General features: G+C 38.2%; 1 protein-coding gene across 10 annotated transcripts in view; it reads left to right on the top strand.

Moving 5' to 3' along the window:
• ADAMTS6 (ADAM metallopeptidase with thrombospondin type 1 motif 6) overlaps positions 1–15493 on the top strand; it is a 176860-nt gene that overhangs the window by 54923 nt on the left and 106444 nt on the right. For all 10 annotated transcript variants that reach the window (XR_006416234.1, XR_006416233.1, XM_044445771.1 and 7 more), the window contains 2 exons: positions 2609–2652; positions 10841–10946. Coding sequence is in view for 8 of the 10 variants with exons in the window: in XM_044445771.1 (XP_044301706.1) it covers positions 2609–2652; positions 10841–10946 (150 nt within the window). In the remaining 2 variants the exon portion in view is untranslated. The remainder of the gene's footprint in view (positions 1–2608; positions 2653–10840; positions 10947–15493) is intronic.

Raw genomic sequence — 15493 nt, 5'->3', positions numbered from 1 at the left:
CAGTTTCATTTTTATTTATTTTGTTTTTAGAATATTACTGGACTCAGTGGGACTTTCTTGGGACATGGACAAAACAAAGAGGAGGAAAAGAGAACAGAATGGCCCTCTTAATTTAGGTCATTTTCTGGTTCAGGTTAAAGAATACTTTTGAAATTTCCCACTGGGAAGGGGACTGAAAGCTATCTGTGGAAATACATGGCTAAATCCAAGATTTTGGTATAGCAGTGTACAGGGCACTCAAACAAAAGGTATCAGCAAAGAGAGAGGTTCCTGCTCTTGTAACTCAAGTCTCATTTAAAATGACTTTCTTCCAATTCATTACCCTACCAGTTCAAATTCCAAGGCAAATGCCATTCATTATCCCCATACTACAGGCTGGAAAAGTCTGTGGCTGGGAAAGAGTGGGCAGGATGGGAGCCACACTGAACAGATTTACAATAACTCTTTAATGTTGCCTACATTGCAAGCTGGGCTGAGAGAGTGTTGTATGACATTACTGCAGTGTAGTTTACTCTTACAGCCTTGTTACTGCTTGGAGGTAAGAGAGTTGCTCAGAAAAAGAGGGAGGGAGGGAGGGAGGGAGAGGGAGAGAGAGAAGCTTTAAGCAGCCTTGCAGTCATGTGAATGTGACAAGTTAGAGATGGAGCAGAGTCTTTTTTTGGCCTCTTGACCCCCCCCAAACTCAGGTTGTAGCACAGCCCAATTTATTAAATTATCCTCCTGTGTCATTCCTAGCATTCAGCTACTGGGTTAAACTGAACCCATGTCTTCTGGACTAGCCACTCTCATCTACAGGACAACTTCTGGACAAGAGCAGTTCAGGAGAAATTACAACAATATGGATTCTCCCCTCCAGCTTTGTTACATCTGGGATTTTCAAGAGCTAAAGATATGATTAAGTAACAAGTCTGGGATGTAGTTCTGCAGGAAGACAGAGCAAGGATTCAAGCTGGCAATCATAATAAAGATTTTGTTCCCATGGACTAGTTTTATGCTCTTGAAATTTCTAAATATTATGAAGCTTTTACCTTGGCCCTTTTTAATATTCTACTGTCAGCTCTTTTGGAAGGGAGATCCTTACAAATTCCTTATTCTCAAAATTTCTCCCTTTCTCAATCTAGCATGGTTGAAACATTCTATCATACTGTTATTTTATAGGGACATTTCTTCCTATTTCATTGCCTCAGTAGTAACAAAATGTCCAGGTAGAGCCAATATTATTATATTGCATCTATATCCCCCTCCCCCCGCTTTCTTCCTCTTGTAAGGAATCCAAGCTTCATCTCCTCTTTATTTTATCCTTACAACAGCCACACTGTGAGCTTGATTAGACTGAGAACCAGCTCAAAGTCAACCAGTGAGTTTCAAGGCATGGGGGGAGTGGAACACAGATCTCCTGAGTCTCAGTCCAGCACTTGTAACCACTACACCACATTGGCTCTCAATTCTCAGCAATGAGTTTATTGTCAAATTGGCAAAATTCTGTGTTTGGGTATACTCTGTTAGGGAGCAGGTTGTTAAACCTTATTAGCTGCTACTAATAGATTGCCATTGAAGTTAGTTCAGTTTTGTATATGCTAACTGATTTTATGTGACCATAATTAAAATAAACAAATTATAATGTACAACACTTAGTTGCATGGAGAAATCTCATGCTCCATTAATTTGTATGCAAATTGACTATGTTTTTCAAAAATATAAAAATATAATTGTGTCAATGAGAAGAACCCACCAGAAAAAAAAGGACAAATATTGTCTTTGCTGCTGCCTTTTTGTTTTTGGTGGAATTGGTGCTGTCCAGTCAGAAATATAGTGAAACCTTGAATTTGTCCCTTGATTTTTACAATAGAAATTACGCTGTGGTGCTGAATTTGGTTCAGAATTTGGATCAGCCAGTATGCTATCAAGTGTGTGCCTGCCCAGTACAGACATGCATATTGTTACATTTCTGATTTTATATTTGCAAGACTTGTTTTTATATGTAGCCATTGTTTTAGTTTAAATGGGTACAGGCAGTTAGAGGGTGAGGGGTAGTTCCAAGGAAGAACACTGTTTCTGTTGTCCAAATCCCCTGCCCCTGCAAATAGAGTAGTCCATGTTTGTTATGTATCACTTCATATAGCAATGTTTTGGCAATTTGGATTTCAGCCAACACTCTTGTCAAGTGAGTAAGCAAGATACAAAATGATAGCATTTAAATATTACTGCTCAGAACCATAACATTTGCAGTGTCCTTAGGAAGGAAAGATTTCAGCAGGTTTAGAACAATGGTTTTCTAGTTTTCTTGTTGAAATAATAATGCTGTGCAGACATACTGCTGCAACATAACAGGGTGGCAGACTGTTTTATAAGGGCAGAGATTACAAAGGTCCACTTTAACTTTTTTTTCCTTCCTGGCAGGTGTCCCACTGGCCTGAGGCCAGAGGCTGTGAGCATACTGCAGCCTGTGGTTTACACCAGAATGCAGAGCCGACACTCCAGCTGGCTGCACATAATTACAGTGATTGCAGTCTGACAACTGGAGTTACACTACAGAAATGTGATAAATATTAAAATGTATTACCAGAATGAACCACTTATAAATATATCTACTTTCCCCTCTTTACAGATATGATATCTGCACATATAAAAACAAGCCTTGTGGAACACTGGGTAAGGTTGCAGAGTGTAACCTAAATTAGTATTTATTTCTTGAATGTTTCAGTAGATTTTATTTCTTGGGATGGTTTCCTCACATTCATATGTTTATGTAGAAATGGATCTTGAAATATATTTCTTCTAACAGGAAGCAATATTTCAACTAAGAATGGGTAACTTTTGCCCTCCAGATGACCAGCTCCCATCAGTCTTAGCCAGTATAGCTAATGATGAAGCAGGATGGAGGCTGTAGGCCAAAATTTCTGGAGGGCTGCAGGATGCCCACCCCTTTAAAACTCTACATATGGATGTTTGTGACATTCGCATACCTTTAAAATTGTAAAAAGTGTTCAGAATAATAATTAAAAGGAATGAGAATGGAAGAAAAGCACATCATGCTTTCTTCTTGCTGAAGATGCTGTTAGTTTTGACATAAACAAAGAGGAATCATAGAGAAAAAGTAAACTAAAAATGTCACTTGCAAAAATCTGGTGTTTAAGGCAGGCGGGAGGGAATAATTTCTCTGATTATCCTTCATGAACTGGACTGGCTTACTGCCAGCCTTCCCCAATTCTCTGTTATAAAGTTGCTTGTGTTGCACATTTTAAGTTTTTTGTGTGTTTTTAAACTAAAACTTGCTTTTGTTGTACTCTTAATCTATTAAGTACATTGAAATAAAGATGTAAAACCTTCCACGTCCCTTTCAAACTACTCAAAATTAATTTGCAGCATTGGGAAATGTTAGGTTTCCTTTATGAGTGGACTCAGCTAATTTGATTCAATCAGTGCTCAAGTGGTTATATAGCATCAATCCATTAGGGCTCCTGAAAAGTGAGACTATTTATTTATTGATTGATTTCTATACCTCCCATTAACAAAGACAGTTCTGTGGGCGGTTTATATGCAGACTATATGCAAAGTATCTGCATATAAATATTTCATAATAATATTCTATTATTTCTAAACATTTCTGAAGAAAATACCAATACCAAGCTTTTCAGTGTCTACCACTTCTGGTTTTAAATTTACAATACAATACAATTTATGTCTTTTCTTGAAATTACATTTGTGGTCATCAGGCATTTTTGTTTCAATATCAACTGATCATAATGAGATAAATGAATATGCTGCTAGGCAGATTGTTTTGTGTGTGTGTTTTTAAGTTCTCATTTTCCTGCATGGGGAGTCATGTAAGGAGGTATGTGAATGAAGACACTTTCATGGAATAACCTTCACAGCTGTATTATAGCTTCAGGGAATCATTTTTCTTCTATTATATATCTGTCTAGCACCTGATACTTAGACCAGGTGCTGTGCTCTGTTTTTGAACTTTGTTGTCTTTTCAAATCTAAAAGCATTGTCCTGAATAATAAGTTATTAGCTTGGTCTTATACCCTGTCTTAAGGTATTAACTGTGACTTAAGCATCAGTCCTCCTTGTGCATAGACAAGGGTCCACAGATTGTCCCTGATGGGTCTCTCTATATGCAGTGAGCTACAGAAATTTCTATTGCCACTCTGTCTTTCCTGTTCTCAGCAGCAAAAGATACTGAATGCAGGTGTTGCCTCCCTTTCCAGCTAATGATGGCACATGAACCATCACTGCCTACCACTTTCACATCCCTTCCCCAGGCTGTGGGCAGACAGCAGCTGTAAGACAGCAGCAGTTCATGTCAAAGTTTGTGAACATGCACACATTGCTATAACCCCTTTGTAGCTACAGTTCTAAATTTCATGTACATCTCATTCATTACCATTATTTTTCCTGGTATACAACAGGGTGCAGGACAGTAGCTTAAATTTACAACAGGTCATAGAGCAGTAGCCATATCTTAGTGGCAGAACATATCTTTCATGCCAAAGATTTCAGATTCAGTCCTTTGGCATTTTCCAGTTAAACAAGAATCTGAGAAAAGGGGTAGGACATGGTTGAAAGCTTGAACAGCTGCTATCAATCAAAGCATATAGTAGCGAGGTAGCTGTATAAGTGAGTCTTTTGAATGTGATGCTTTGGGTGATGACATACCTTATTCAAATCCATTCCTCCAAGTATTTGTGGTCTTCCTCTTGTGCATGGCCCAGTACTCCAAACAACTGGAACTCAGAGGAAGTCCATGAAAAATTGCAGACCCCTAGCTGTACAGCACACAATCTTATTCCGTGTCAGCTGCAGCAGTGAAAAGGTAGCTGCAGCTGGTGTGGAAGAGCACTGCTTTCCTGGCAAACCCATTATGATCAGCCTTCTTCAGTGTGAATTATAGCCACTAAAACTGAAGCATAGTTTGCATAGCTCATGGGGCCCCATTTCTGGAAAGAGCCCCCATGGATGCTGGGCACACTCACCAAGATCTTAGACTGGGCAAAGCAGGCTAGAGTCCAGGGAGTCAAGCTCAGGGAAGGTGACACATTCCCACCCTGAGAAAGATATGTCACACACTCCTATGCTATGGTTCACTGTTGCCTGCATAAGATTCTGGCCCATGCTATCTTCTCCTCTGTCATCTCTTGATAAAGCTGTGATGAAGAGATGAAAAGTTTTTTGTGTTTGCCTTTAAAAATGATTTTCCTGTTATATCCAGACATAATGAACTCTGATTAGTTTAATCTATAACTTGTTCAAACAAGCCACAGTGAAACTGTGATTTATGATCTTTGCTTTTCACTGGCCATAATTTAAACTAACAAAGTTCACTGAGTTCAGATTTAACAGGGAATCTGTTTTTTTAAGCAGAAGTAGATTTTCTGATACTTTTTTTGCAGCTGCAATAGGGAAGTGGGAAGCATGCGAATCCAAGACTGTGCATGCAGTGCTAAACCATCACTTAGTATTATATCTGAAGCAGATCAATATTAAGCAGCTTCATATGTGTTAACTTTGCATAACTTTGCAAGTACCTCAACTTATTGCATAGAAACTGAAGAAAAAGGCACCTGGAGTTATTTAGCAAGTTTAACTCCTTCAAGGTAGTTTTATTTTTAAAAATAGCTCAGGACATGAAGGCTGGATCTGCAACTTCCTTATGTCCCAGCATGGTGCTTTAAGTGCAAACATAAAAGGAAGCAAACAATAATGTGAAATAAAAGTTGAAAATACAACATTTCTAACAAAAATCTCTGTAGGTTCATCTCCCCAAAATTAATCTGCTTTTTCATAATCCCAGCTTAATTTACGTAACCACAGCAATACTTTAAATCAGGAGTAGTTTGTGGAGGATCCTTTGGGATTTTTCCATATGAAAGTATACTCAGTGTCTGCTGAACCATCACCTTTTTTTTTTCTTGCCTCTCTGCCTTGCCCAGTCTTAGAGAAGAAGCTCAATCAGAATCATGCTGGATATTTTCATTGAAGGTTCCACCCTCACTGGCTTTTACTTTAACTAATGCTACTCACCTCCCAGGTTGGCTGAGCTACAGGTACAGGTCAGCTGAAAAGAGCTGTTTCTTTTGGGGCTAGACTCTCTAGCTTATCTCCTCCTATCAGAAGCATAGTCCTTTAAAGAAGTATTCACCACCATCCCCCCTTTGACTGTTCCACATCTGTTACAACTTGAAATTGTAATGGATTTAATTGCCATTGTTACCACCTGATGTACACAAGATAATGAACACAGCAAAGTGCAAAATATGTTTATTGTGGCACAAAAGTTAATAAAATAAAAATCTGTCATTTACTGGTTGCTTATGTATTCACTTGCTGAGTCAATACTAGACAGAAACACTTCTGGCAGCAATTAGAGCTGCAAGTCTTCTTCAGTAATTTCTGTCAGGTTTCTGCATCTGGACCCTGCAATATGTGCCTATTCTTCCTGGCAAAACCAGCTCTGTCAGGATGCATGGGGACTGTAGGTGACCCAAAGCTTTCAAATCCTGCTACTGTTTCTCAGTTAGATTGAGGTCTGAATTTTAAATGGACTAAGGGTGTGTGAGAAATCTGCACTGGGAATGGGAATCTGTTTGAATCCCTGAACTCCAGCATACTTTTTGAGTCTAGCTTGATGCCAAGTGTGCCATGCACTCATGTAGGTACCCACATATGGAATCAAGCTCACACAAACACTGTGCAAACACCATCACTCTTTTGCGCACATCACTTGTGGGCTTTGTGCTGCACATGTTGCAGAAGAAGGATGCTGGGTTGCATAACAGGAGTTTAATGAGTGTCCATGAATTTCTTCACAGCTTTATTCACTTTCTAAATGAGGACTGAGCATGAGAAGGACATCCAATGAACAAAGAGGGTTGGATTCCAAAGGGATCATCACAACCCTAGACTGGACAATTCTAAGATGTTCAGGTTTTTGTTTTTAACCACTCCAGTGTTATTTTGGCTGTGGGTTGGAGTCACTGTCCTGTTGAAAGATAAACATCTGCCCTAGTCCCAGGTTCCTTGCAGACTGAAAAAGGGTTTCCTCTAGAATTGTCCTATATTTGGCTCCATCCATCTTTCCTCAGTCCTGACCAGTTTCTCAGTAGCCTCCAGGGAAAGCATTCCCACAATATGATGTTGCAACTACCGTGCTTCACCATGGGTATGGTGGACAGTATTATTATGAAAATGAGCACTATTGGCTTTGTACCCCTCATAGAATTTTGTAACAAGGTCAAAAAGGTCAATGTTGGTCTTATCAAACCAAATAAACCTTTTCCACATTCACCATGTCTACCACATGCTTTTTTTCGTTGTTGTTGTTGTTGTTGCAAATTCCAAATTCTTGTCACTCTTCTATAAAGCTCAGCTTTGTAGAACGTAAAGTGAGTATTGTCTCATGGACTTTACCCATTTCAGCTGCAGATCTCTCCAACCTCTTCAGAGTTACCATTAGCCTCTTGATTGTTTATCTAATTCCCTCCAAACCTGATTACTGAGTCTTGTGGGGCAGCTGTCTCTAGGCAGGGCCGTGATTGATGAATATTCTTTCCATTCTGTAATGATGGATAATGGAGTGCTCCAGGGTATGTTCATAGTTTGGGATTTTTAAAAAATGACCAACCTTGGTTGGTATTTCTGTACAATTTTATCCCAGAATTGTTTTGATAGCTCCTTGGTCTTCATGATGCTTTTTGTTTATTGTAGACATGCTCTCCAACAAACTCTGGGGCTTTCCAGAAACAGGACTATTTAATCTGAGATCATATGACACTGGAATTCCACATAGGTGGACTCCAGATACTTACAGTAGGAAATTTCTGAAGGTAGTGGATTCTACCAGAACTTAGTTGGGCATGTTGCGGCAAAGCGTGTGAATACTTTTGCAACCAGTGGCAGTTTGTTTTTGTTTCCTCAGCCTTCTGTCACAAAAATATTTTGCAGCTTCACAGTGTTAAGTACCTTGTGTAGAGCAAATGTATTACAACAAAATGTGGAAAAGTCAAAGGAGAGTGAATACTACTGCAAGGCATGGTAAAGAGCAGGGGCACACATTTACAGAAGGCCTACAAGCAACCTAGTTACAGTATGTGTATAATGGCATTGCATACTTTATATAAGAAGTTCAGAGGAAAGGTTCAGTCTGCTAGTTCCTGTTGCTATCATTGACCAGTCAAATGTTAAAGCCCACAAGCAGGGTAGAAAGACAACAGTACTACTATGTTGTTTGTCCTCTTGAAAGAGTAGTATTCAGTGGCATACCACTTCTGCACATTTTGTGTGCTATTTTGCTGTAGTAGATTGTAACAGTTCGTAGGCTTATTCTCCAGGAATTTACCCAATCCCCTTTTAAGGGTATCAAGCTGTGTGCTCCTATAGATGTCTATTGAGAAAACATCTAATGAAATTAGTTTTATCTCAACTATTTAAGATTACATTATAAGTCAGTAACCATGTCAACATCTTGTGGCAGTGATATCCATAAGTTAATAAATATTGTGTGAAGTAGTACTTTGTACGCTCTGAATTTATATGAATAATTTACTGGATGATCCCATGATCTGCTATGTTAGCTGCATAATTTATGAATTTCTTTTGTGTTCTTGTGTTTCTAAGCTTTAGAAAGAAAGTTTTAAAATGTTCTAAGCTCTTTACTCAGGGGCCTCTAATTTTCTGGGCCCATGAACACATTTGGAAAACTGCTGTGGGCACCAACATAAAAAGACTCCCACAAAATGACATATCTGGACAGAATCCTCAAGAATGAGGAGATATGTGGGTGGAAGAAGAATGTAATACCCACTTCTGCTACTTTATAGAATGCAAGGCAAATGATAAGAGGAGCATCCAATGTTGCTGGGGAAAAACAGGAAACAAAAGGCAGAGAGAGGCAGGAGCAGTTGAAGAGAGACTTCAGGAGAAAGAAAAAGAATAGCAAGAGAAGAAATATATAAAAGATATAAAAATATCAGAAAGTAAAAGAATAGTGGACACAAAGCTATAGTGCTGATAGAAAGATGTGTGACAAAAACTTCTGCACAATTAATAAACATTTATCGACACTACTACATAACCAACAGTGGTTATGGCTTAAGGTTGGATCGTTTCTGGGTTTCATTGTTGTCTGTTCTTCGTTATATTTATCAACTAACTGGTTGTATTAACTGATTTTAATCTATAAGAAATATTGTTTATAATCAGTAGAAGCGATTTTTGGTCCTCATGCAAAGATGAGAACTATTTATATTATATTTGACAGGCATTTGACAAGTGTCAAAGATAGTAGCTTGAAATTCAGAATAACAAGTTTGGAATACATTATTTAGTTATAATGACCGTAGAAGGAGTGTAATATCATGATTGTGTTGTCTTTAAATAGTCTAGAAAGAAAAACATGTTTGTCCCTATCAGAAATTGCCTATGATTGACTTATCAGAAATTGCCATTTTTTAAATATTTTCCACCTACATTACTTGAGCTTATTTTGTTTGTTTTCATTTTGTTCCACTTTAAAGTATGAAATTGTGCTCAGTAGGCATTATATAGATTATCAAATATATTCAGAGATAAACAGGCTGTCCTCCTCATCACTTGCCCATATATACTTGACTCTGGCTACTGAAAGCCAATTCCAATAATATGTACTTATAGTATTCCTAAAATACCAAAAGCCCAAGTCTTTGGGAGCATAAAAAGGATTTTCTGCCCATAACTGGAACAGCCACAGGTAATATTGCTGCATATGCTCTTGAATCACAGACATTGTAAACAGCAATTATAATGAGTAGAACAAAAGGCTAAAAGAAGGCTGATAGGGAGGAGGTTATATAAAAGGTAAGGGTTATATAAAAGATAAGAATCTTTTAGAAAAGATTGCAGTCTTTTATGGATTAAAACAATCACCTTGGTAAAAAGCTAAAAAACAAATGTAAACAAAGAGAACTAGTACGATCTGATCCCTTACGACACATCCATATCAAGAAGTAATGTGGCATATAGTGGTTTCCTCTTTTCATAAAGCATACATTGCCTTAACTGGCAAAAGTACCCTTTTTTCCAGCCTTGTTTTCAAGTGATATTTTCTAGGGCACATAATCCCTTAGGAGAATATTAATGATTTTTCCATATAAGAGTCTTCAGGGAGGAATATCTTAAAGGCTGTAACAAGTTATACGCCATCAGTATTGGTAACAATTCTTTTCTTGGGTACATCTTATGTAATATTGAAGGCATGCATCTTACCTGTAAATGTCTGAAGGGCTTCTCTCATTTTAGAAATGTTTAACAATATATATGTGTGTGCTCATTAGATTTAATTTCAGTAAATTGATAAATAGATGTCTCTTTGGTTTAGTCAATACAGTTTTATGTCTCATTCTCTACCACTGATGCATTTAGTTTTTTGTTTTCATAGAAATTCCTAAAAATATACCACTTGGGTTTTTTGTAGCTAAAAATGTTGCTTGTATGTTTTATGAACCCACTAAACTTAAACAGATCTCTTTAGAAAAATAATGTGGACACATTTTGCTTTCTGCAACCTCAAGAATGTTAAAATAGAAATGCTTGCTTGAACTCCCTATCCTGGCTCAAGTTACTAGGTGGTCCCAAGTTACCAGAAGTAAAATTTATAAATCTAACCCCTAGTCTAGACATTTTCCAGCAGTGACTGCAGTTCAAAAAATATTAATGTCTAGCCGGCAAAGTGAAATTCCCCCCAGCCAACTGCTGCTTCTATGCATGGAGGTTATTAAAAAGAATCCAGGCATTTATAGCTAGGGCTTTTAAGATTGAAACACCTTGGCATGACCCTTTGTGTCTCCTTTTGTTTGTTCAGGCTTGGCCTCTGTTGCTGGAATGTGTGAGCCTGAAAGGAGCTGTAGCATTAATGAAGATATTGGCTTAGGTTCTGCTTTTACTATAGCACATGAGATTGGTCACAAGTGAGTACATTTTGAAACCCTTATAAATCTTAGATTAATAGGCTCTATCCTTGTCTGTGGTTTTATTCTTTCATCTGTGCTGCTTATTCTATACATAAAATAATCCTAATGATTAATTTTAATTTACTTTTTTGTATTTAACTAATAATTGGTCTCAAAAGTTATGTTGATCCATTATTTACTCAAGATGGGTTGTCCTGATAGTTAAATCAGTATAGTATCACGAACCATGCAGGCTTTAAAGCAACGATTTGCCAGCATTACAATTATAGGACTTTATCCAAAGCTAGTTTCTCTCCAGTGGAACAGAAACCACTGGGAAAACAGATTCTCCCTCTCCCTTGCACCACACCTCCGAAATTTGTTTGGGGACTGTTTGGAGCATGCTTGCTTTTGAGGGGGCTGTACTAGGGAGGCGAGGAAAGGGAAATCCTATTGTGTGGGCAGACATCTGTGTGTGCAACATTGAATTTAAACCATAAAACTGAAACTTCATGTAAGTTTCACACTTGATGATGAGAACTCTTGTTCACCATTGTTTCCTGAGGTTGTATGTTGCTATCACACACACACATGTATTGCACATTCAAGTATATTAATTTCATACAAATATAGTTATTCCATGTTGGAAAATGTGTGCAAACTTTGTTTAGATCAGTAAGTTTATGATACTTCACTGAGTATCCATAACTATGCTATTAATATAGAAAAAGCACCAAGTTTGAACAAGTCAGGACCCAGGGCATGGTCTAAAGGCACATGAAGCACTTTGCTAAGGCTAACCAGGTCTACGTTTGGTCAGTGCTTAGATGGAGATTACCTGGGATCTTCGTATAGCTACCTTGGGTTCCGTGATGGAAGAAAGGTCAATATAAACTCCACTTGGGAACAGACAATTGCATTTTAGATGCAATTTAAAGAACATGTTTGTTTCTTTATCTTGACTGCTATCCAAAAATGCTATCTTTGTGCATATAAGGGGAACAGTTTGAAAACTGACTCCAGAATCAGTTTAGAAACTCCAAATCCACAGTTGTATTTTTGTTGAACAAGCCAAAATGTCACAAAATTGACATGCTTTCATATTCTCCACAACTCCTAATCGGACTGTTATGCAAAGCAGGGGATGGAGGAAGAGGAAAAACCAAAAGGAACAAAAATAGTCTGGGTGTTATAGCCATAAGGTCTGCATTTAGGCTCTGTTTCAAATTTGAGATTGAAGGCTGGTGGAATTAGCTGTTGCAGATATCAAGTTACACCTAGGATTCAGGAACAGAAAGGCAATGGCTGACCTCTGTTTTTTAAAAAACAAAGCTCAGCAGTTACTCAGTTCTGTCTGCAGTTTTAAGCAAAGCACCCCTGATTAGGCAGACAGCAAAATTAAAAAGAAACATATTAGGGAAATCAGGTATTAATTTTGGGAGATAAAAAGTGAGTGGTAACCAATTGTATTTATTTTGTATACTACAGAGGATATTTATTTGCTTAAAAGCATATAAAGTCTTCTTTTAGAACATGGACCTATTACAATTGGTTAGCAGCTTGTTCTTATATCTGGTCTTTAAGGATATTAAAAGCTGTGCAGCAAAGCTGCAATTAAGAGATACTTAACTCCCAGTGAACTAAGTAGGTCTCGTTGAACCCAACATGTATAGATTGTTCTGTGTGAGCTTTTCTGGAGTGAGCTTTTAAACCTGTCTTCCATCTTTGTTTATAAAACAGAATTAAGAAATAGTATGATTTCTGAAAGTAACTGTTAATAACAAACTGATTACTAATAACCATAGCAGAAGTTCGTAAAATTACTACAAAATGTTCCATTCCAAATAATGAGGCATTATACTCCTCACACAAGGGCCATGATAGTCCTCAGCTGAAAATTGGTATCACTATTGTAAAGGCTTAGTTGCTGGATCATCTAATTACAGGAACTGGTTAATTTTAAAATGCCCAGCATCATGATATGATTTTGAGCAATGGCAGTCTTAGCCTTGGCCTTCATCTGATGATGAATTAAACATGGCAATGAAACTAAATTATACCTCCCCAATCTCAAATTATCTCAGAACAATAGGTTTAGCATATGCTTTGCCACAAGTTTAGTTCTGTAAAAGTCAGGAACCATGAGACTGGTGGGAAGAGGGGGCTGAATGAGAATACAGTTTGATTCAACATCAACAACTCACTTCCAGCACTTTAGCCAGAGAGTCAGTTAGACAATGAGATGGTCGGTTCACTGGCAGAAATCCCAGTCTCTCCTTGGCCCCCAACACCAGACAGATGTATTTAATATTGTCAGTTCTTTAGATTAGATACATTGATTGATGGAATTTTATCATATCCCTGGCTACTAATCCAGCGCTATTGTCTAACAGAAAATCAGTCAGAATTATATAAACCAAAATGGTTCTCCTATTACCATATTCATTATTTATTTGATTTATACCTCACTTTTCTACCAAAAAAGGCAGCTTATGAAGTCAATTTAAAATAGATTAAAATAATAACAGTAATTAAATAAAAACAAAAACATAACAATTACAGAATAAAACAATACCAAACCCACTTCTTTCTTTAATGAAGTGGCATTTGCTTGCCATTAGAAGGCTGGCAGAAAATCTAGCTTCTCTTTGGAGGGAGTTCCACAGCCTGGAAGCAACTGGAAACAAAGGAAAATGTGTTTCTGATGGTGGCATTCTTGAAAGAAAAGCTTCTCAAGATCTTAAGGTCTGGGCAGGCTGATATGGGAGAAGGCAGTATTTAAGGGATCCTAGTCCAAAACTATATAGGGTTTTATAGGACATAACCAGCACTGCTCAGAAACAGAGCAGTAGTCAGTGCAGCTGCTGTAACAAAGGAGTCATGTATCGCTGTAACTGGCCCCACATCACTTTGGTCACAGATATTGAAGTTTCTTAACAGTTTTCAATAGAAGCGTTAGTTGCAGTAGTCTAAATGGATGTAATTAAGGCATGTCCAAATCAGATGCCTGTAGGAACTGGCTCAGTTGGTCCACCAGCTTCAGCTGTGCAAACACTGTGCAAACGCTTGCCAAAACCAAGCTTCCAGGTTCAGACTGAGTCCAAGAGTACACCCAAGCAATGAACCTGTCTTCAGGGAAAATGTAACCCCATCCGGTATAAGTTGAACCCCTTTTGCCTGATCAACTGACATCACAAGGAACACCTCTGGTGTGCTGGGATAAGCCTCAATTTGTTTCCTCTTATCCAGTTCAATACCAACATCAGGGACTGATTTAAAACCAGGACAGCTTTCATAGATTTAGATGAAAAGGAAAAATGGAATGACACTGAACCCCAAAACTCTGTAAAGCTTACTAATGGCACTGACCCCTCCCCCCACTCTGTACAATCACTCCCAACAGTTTCATGAATATATTAAATAACATGGGGAATAAGATAAAATCCAAAGAAACACCACAGGCCAAAAACTACAGCATCAAAAAAGAATCCTCCGTATCACCTTCTGAGATTGCCCTTCAAAGAAGGAGCAGAACAACTATATGACAATGCCTCCCATGACAGACAGATGCCCCAGAAGGATACCATGGTTGATGGTATTGAAAGCTGGATATTTTTTATTTGCATTTTTCTGTATTTGTATTTTGTCAGATGGTACAAGCCAGTGCTTCCTGGCAGATATTGAATATAAGGGTGGACACCCTTGGCGGGTGCTACTTTCCAATGGGAAAAGCATAGAAAGGCTTCCATTGGTCCACACTTATCACCTTGGATTTGCATATAGGATGTTCACCCAGGCCAGAAATTCTTGAGGAAAGCCAAATTGTGAATGTGTGGTAGTGATAAATGAACAGTAGATTTTATCAAAGACTTTTCCAGCATCTAGCAACAGGATGGAGGTTGGGGCAGGTGGCAGCACTGAATGTCACTGGGTCTATCAGTAACCTCCTGTTTCCTGCTCCCTGCCCATCTTGGTTGAGATGCATTACGATTGCTATTACTTCAAGAACTCTGTTAGCTAGGTCTGCAGTGAGGATCTTGACATCTATGCTGATCAGGGAGAGTGGTCTATAATTTATACAGGATCTGTGGTCTTTTCCAAGTTTGGGGATAGTTGAAATATTAGCACTTTGCATCATGGGCGTTAATGTGCTGATTCGAAGATACTTTGGTAGAGGTCCAAGAGTCTGTGTGTAAGGATTTCTGATTGGGCTTTGTACCACTCGATTGGAAAACCATCAGGGTCTGGAAGCTTTCCTGCTTTTGTGTTTTTAATAACTCTCAAGTTCCTCCTTTTGTAGGGGTTTTACTAGGTGCTCTCTGGGCTGCATATCTAGGTGGGGGAGGGTCAAATTGGTGAGGAAGGCGTCAACTGCTTCTCTGTCAGGGTCTTATCAGTTTTGAGGAATTCAGAATAGAATTTATAAAACTGCGCATTCATTTGTTGTGATTTAGTGAATGTGTTGCCTGCTTTGTTGTTAATGAATGGTATGTACTGTCTAGCTTGCTGTTGTATTAAGTGATATGCTAGGATTTTACCTGGCTTATTCTATTATTCCCCATAAT

This window comes from Varanus komodoensis, unplaced genomic scaffold, assembly GCF_004798865.1.
Source record: "Varanus komodoensis strain SLA01 unplaced genomic scaffold, ASM479886v1 scaffold5, whole genome shotgun sequence".
Classification (NCBI taxonomy): Eukaryota; Metazoa; Chordata; class Lepidosauria; order Squamata; family Varanidae; genus Varanus; species Varanus komodoensis.
This window is presented reverse-complemented; position numbering and strand designations above follow the sequence as displayed.